The following is a 6,084-nucleotide window of genomic DNA, read 5'->3' on the forward strand; positions in this document are numbered from 1 at the left end:
GGTTGTGACACAGGTCCATTACTCCTAGTGCTGAGCAGTTTCTGTGGATCCTGGAAAAATTGTCAGCTTAAACACTTTCTGCTCTTCTCTTTGCTTCCTATTAAGTCAAATAGAACAGATGGGAAGAGGACATGAAATGAAGAACAGAAGCAGACAGTGATAAATTTTTTCTCGAGAGGGATGAATCACTTACTTCACTTCTGTCAGCTGAAATCCTCTCCCCAGTTTTATTTCTCCATGAAAGAAACTGCTGAGATGGTGATGGTTTGGTTTGTGCACACAAATGGGATAGGAGCTGCTGTGGGATTGCCTGTGGGCAGAGCAGCAGTCACTGCAGTGATGAGTACAGGGGAAGTGCTCTATGAAGCACTCTCTGTTTTAATATATTCTGTAGCAGCACGAAGGAATGTAAAACTGCTATCTGTAGTAACAGTGTTGTAACCATGGGGGTCTGCTGGGAGAAGCCAGATTTCTGTGGAGACAGGCAGCCTCTTCTTTGGCCAGCCAATGTGTCTAGGAGAAGTTAACTACTACGTAGGAGTATTAGTGCTTCAGCTGATAACTACACATGAAGGAGCTGAGAGCATAATATTTACTCCTTCTCCTTTTTTTAGTACTAGTCAACTGATCTTTATTATAAAACATGGTATTTTTTTGTAGTCTAAATGTCCATCTCCACAGAGTTCTCCTCTTTCCTTGAAAAGCTCCCCTAAATACCAATGTAATACCATGTTTCTGTTAGCAGTTCTCTGACTCAAAGCTTTGTTTTCCTTCCTAGTGCTCCTGGAAGTGGCCCTATGTTCAAGTCCACGACGGTGACTGTGAGGGATGATTGCCACGATATCCCCAAAAGTGCTGCCATAGATCCTGCCAGGGGACAGGATTTCAGCTGTGCATTAATGCACGATGCCCAAAATTGCAAGGACATTGCTTCTGTTATTCCTCCTGCTCCTGGAGATGCAGGGAGTCATCAGCCTGACACCAACAAGTGTGGGGATCAGGTCCAAAGAGCTCAAGGACACAGAGTTGGGTTCTCCTTTGCTTTTCCTAAGAAAGCAGCGGTCAAACTGGAGTCTTCAGCTGCCGTTTTCTATGAGTTTAATGAGGAAACCTCCATGGAGCATGGGTTTAGCAGGAGGAGTAGGTTTGTGCCGGGAACGTGCAACCTTCAGTCTCCTCCAGCAGCAGAAATAGTTGTGTGCCCTGAGGAGAAACACAACTGTTTTCACCCACCGGTGGAAAAATGCATCGACACAGCAGAAGCTCCTGAAGCTCAGGAGTCAAAGGAGCTGTCCAGTGAGGAGAGCAGGGTGCTGGAGACTCCAGCTCTACCTGCTGCCATGTCCCACTCAGTGCAGCCAGTGTCCTCGAGCACAGATGGCCATGGTGTGGAGGTGAGTGCTCCTGACTCAGGGGACCACACGCTGGCCCTGGCTGCAGACAGCGCTCCCGTCCTGCCCCTGGACGAGCTGCAGACCAACAGAGATCCCCTGCAGGAACCTGGGGAGGATTCCCCCTCTCTGCAGGATGTTGCAGAGGAAAATGATAATGATGGGAGCACTGACCCATCTGCAGCTGACAGTGAAGTAAAAAACCTGGGGGCAGATGCAGCAGCTCCATCGCTGGCCGAAGAAGGCAGTGGAGCCCCAAAAAGCAAACCGGACACACACAAGAGACCCTGTCAACCCTTTGTTCCTGTTCTTAGCAAATATGGATCAAATGTTCTTCAGTGGCCATCAGAAATGTTAATTTACACGAGTACAGACCCATCGATTTCCTACAGCTGTAATCCTTTGTATTTTGATTTTAAGTCATCAAGAGCAAGTGAAAGCCAAGAAAAGCCCAAGCATCAACCAAACATACCTCATTTGCACCATAAAACTGAACCTAACCATATCTTAGTCTCGGATTTTACAAAAAGACCTAATTCAGAGTGTGGTGAATATGAAGTAGAAGTAAATAAAAATGGGTGCAACTATACAATACCCCTGTTAAGTGATGTTTCCCTCTTCAAAAATTGTGACCTTGCAAAAAATCAAAACAAAGTGTCCTTGGATGAGTCATTCAGGATTAGAAAAATACAAAAGTATCATATATCTCATAACCCCTTACGACAAAACACTGTGATAGATGAGAAATACAACAAAGTCTGGATCAAAGAAGGCCATGAAAAATGGCTTCACAAAAGCAGAAAACGGAAAAGGAGAAGAAAATTATGTCATTGTCATTATCATCACTGTGGAGACACAACAGTAGCAGAAATGGAGATGTCTCCAGTAACTGTAAAGGAAGTTACTTACAGAGATGAAAATAAACATCAGCACCTCCAAAACAATGCAGAGAAGTGCAGACACAGTGCAGGAAATATCTGGTTAACCCCAGGTGAGGTGCAGCAGTCGCAGCCAAAATTTGGCATTGAAAATGCTCCAAAGAGAGTCATGTCTGCATCGGATCACATACACTGGGACAGAGGCTGGTGTGACTTCTGGAGTGCAAAAAATAGTGGCAGACACCATGGCTGTAAAGGAGCACACAGAAAGAGCAAAGCCAGCTCCAGGAGACAGGCAAAGCAGCTCATTCCCAGCTCCAGGAGGCACAGCCTGAGGCACTCTAAAACGTGCTGCAGCTGGAAAGTCAGGAGGTCAAGCTGTAGCCCAGAGCATAAATGTTTAGGACAGTGCAGCCAGGAGAAGGGGCCGAGTCAAAACCAGCCCATAAAGAGGGGGTGCAGCGTTCTGACAGAAGAGCTGGAGAAACCCCACCGCAAGCGCAGGCAGCACAGCTATTCCTCCTCCTCCTCAGATGAAAGCTCGTGTGGACGGGCAGTAGCAGCAGAGGAATATCTGAGGCAAGGACATGCTTTAGGTGCCCATCACAAGGCGAAAGGGAAGCGCAGGAAAAGGAAGACTAGAATCCATCGTGTTTTCCTTGACAGGAATGCCAAGAGTGAGGCCTCTGAATCTTCCAAAGAAAACTCTGCAAGTTCTACGTTAAATATTTCAGGGGACTTAGTGACTCAAGACAATCTAGAGGAAACCAGTGCAGCTCCCAAGGATGATGATGCAAAAGATAGGGATGAAACAATGGAGCTGGAGGAAAGCAAGTCGCCTCTGGAAGCTGCTGGCCCACAGGAGGTGCTGGCCGATGCCAAGCCCACGGTGAGCACAGCGATGGAGAGTGTACCCACCACGCTCCCCGAGGTCATCACAACTTCTCCTGCCCCTGAGCAGGGTGCTCCAGCAGCTGCTGCCAAGCACAGTGTTCCCCAAGAGGGAAAGAAAAAGGAAAATGTCAACAGCCGTGAAAACCAAGCTCGTTACAAAGTCCCCGTCCCCCACAACAGGCACTTGGAGCAAACTCCTCCCAAGTCCTATCTTTGCCATTATGAGCTGGCCGAGTCTCTGCCGCACGAGAAGATGGGCGAGGTGGCCGGTGAGTGGGTGCAGTGTAACCCCGGCATATTCAGCAGCCCCCCGCCCTTGCCATTCAAAGAAGCACACGTGAACAGCCACACCTTTCTGACCACCGACCAGCTGATCGCCCCCTTCCCCCTGCCCGAGCAGACGCTCATCTTCCCTCCCGACAACCACGAGAAGTTCAAGGAGCTCCCGTCGGAGGCGTTCCCGCAGCTGCTGCCGCTGTCGGGCAAGGTGAAGTTCGCCTTGGCCCCGCCGGCCCTGCAGCCCCCGGGCTCAGCTCTGCCGCCGCTGCCGCTGCAGCCGCCGCTGTGCTCTACCTCGGTGACCACCATCCACCACACCATCCTGCAGCAGCAGCAGCAGCACCACGCCGCCATCAAGGTCCTCCAGCCCCACCAGCAGTTCCTCTCGCAGGTCCCGGCTCTTTCCAGAACGCCTTTACCTCATCTCCCGGTGGGGCCGCGGCTGTGCCCGGCGGGACACGGCGCTTTGGTGACCCCGACGTTGCTGCCGCCCTCGGTGCTGCCGCCCGCGCCGCTGGCCTTCCCCCCGCTGCCGCACTCCGTCTTCCCATCCCTGCTGGCCCCGCACCCCGCCGTCATCCCCCTGCAGCCGCTCTTCTAGGGCACCTCGGTGGGGAGACTGCTTCAGTCCCCTCCGGCTCTGCAGAGCGCTTCTGTGAGATAAACTGGTTAAAATTTCCTTGTTCCATTTACTGTAAGTATAGCGATGCAACAAACGTTCATGGCAAGTTCAGACCTGTACTATTACTAAAGCACTGAATAGTCTGATGCTAATAACGAACTATATATATATATGTGAAAATCATGTCTTAGAATATGTATAATGTATATAAAATATATTTATAGTTCTATAACTTATGTTGTAAAGTATTCACTTTTTTGTTTTTTATCTTTGTGTATTTGCACCTATTTAATGTTTAGACAAAGCTGATGCACTATGTTTTGTACTATGTTCTCTGAAACTGTAAATCTAGTGACAAACTATCTCTTGCAATAAATTTTTGTTAACTACTTAAGGATATCAAAAAATCTTTCATTACAAGCCTCATGGATGTTGTTCTTCCATGTCCTCCTGCAGCTGAGCAGCATCCTCTGCCCTTGCCATGTCGGGATAACCAGGTTTCCTACAGGCCAGTGATTTATCAGGGAGGCTCAGAGGCCAATACCTTGAGGGCAACTGTCTCAGCAAGGCAGAGAGAAAGGGTAATAGATGTGTTTGTGTTGGCGGCCTGATGTCACTGTGACAGATTTTGCCCACTTCTACTATGTGCATACTCTGCTGACTGGTCCCTTTTATTCTAAACCACAGAAAGATGATGCAACAAATATAATGCTGGTGATGGAAGGGGACGAAAGGCTAATATTGACAGCAGTTTGGCTTCGAGGGAGTATTGCTTGTAGTGGAAGGGTGTAGCTTTGGTTCCACTGAGTGGTTTCTCTGATGGCCCACAGGTCTGTTGGAGAGAGGTCTTTGCTGCTGGGCAGCCTGTGAAGGCAGCAAGAACACAGGAGCATCAAGGGTAGGTCAGGAAACCCATCAGAGTTTGACACAAATTCTTACCTCACTTCACCCTACCCCCTCCTTCCTGCAGCATTTCACTAAAGTAGAATAACACAGAGTAGAGATTAATTAAAGTAATAATATACTGCCGTTGTTTCTAACTGTATTTCAGAGACTTCTCCCTACCTCTGCAGCCTTTTCATTGCTGTCAGACCTCACCCATTTGCTTTAGCATGAGGAATATCAGACCCATGCCTGCAACAGTCCAGAATAAAAGCAGAAGTCCTTCTGAGACAGAGCCATTGCTCTGAGTTAAAACAAAGTGTTGTCTTGTGAGTGGAGCCAAGGACTTGCAGCATGAAGGTCAGTGCTAGAAGTAGGCCCTCCATAATAAAAGGTAGGTAGGCTCTCCCAATTAATTACTTCTTGTCACCTTTTTATATACTACAATAAAACCATATAAAGTTGAACTGAAAGAATAGCGAGCTTTAAGTATTATTAATATACATTGCATATTAATAGCTGACTGTTTGCAAGGTAATGCTATATCTTACAGCATATATATCTGGATCTTATTTTCTGCATCCATGGCATTAGAACTTACCTGTATCGATACTGCAAGTTTTAGTATAACATTACATTAAAACTGTGGCAAACAACATCTTGCCACTGTCATTACCGAGTCAGCTGCTCAGGGGAGGTGAGCTTCCCCGTGCTGTGTGGTTGCAAAGGGCTAAACCATGTTAATTAGGAAAAAAAGTGATAAGGAACAGCAGATGAGCAGCCAGGTTCTGGAGAGTGCCTGGATCCCCTGGGAGTCACTGAGCACCCACCCCTGTAATGCCAGCAGGAAGGTTAATTTTCTCTAGCTCCAACTTTAGGTGGATGCCCCTTTCTGTTTATGTGGTACCTAAAAAAGTTCAGGACTAAGTGACTTCATACTCCTCCTTTATTCCAAGAGTCTGCCTGCATATTAAGGTGTTTGTCTCCACAACCTCCTGTTGCTGGGAGTGGGAATCTCCGTGGGAAGCGGGAGGGTTGTCCCGGGTGACTCGGGTCCCTTGGGTGACATGTCCTGACTTCTGCACCTCTGCCCTCCTCCATGGGTGAGGCAGCACATGCAGTGCCCTGGGTTCTGAGG

General features: G+C 48.2%; 1 protein-coding gene across 1 annotated transcript in view; it reads left to right on the top strand.

Annotated features, from left to right (window-relative positions):
- ZNF804A (zinc finger protein 804A) overlaps window positions 1–4,172 on the top strand; it is a 145,840-nt gene extending 141,668 nt beyond the window's left edge. Inside the window, exon 4 of the mRNA XM_083864679.1 lies at window positions 779–4,172. Within this exon, the coding sequence (XP_083720805.1) occupies window positions 779–4,043 (3,265 nt within the window). The 3' untranslated portion in view covers window positions 4,044–4,172. The remainder of the gene's footprint in view (window positions 1–778) is intronic.
- The last annotated feature ends 1,912 nt before the right edge of the window (window positions 4,173–6,084 follow it).

The sequence above is a fragment of the Zosterops lateralis genome (genome assembly GCF_965231275.1).
Source record: "Zosterops lateralis genome assembly, chromosome: 7".
NCBI lineage: Eukaryota > Metazoa > Chordata > Aves > Passeriformes > Zosteropidae > Zosterops > Zosterops lateralis.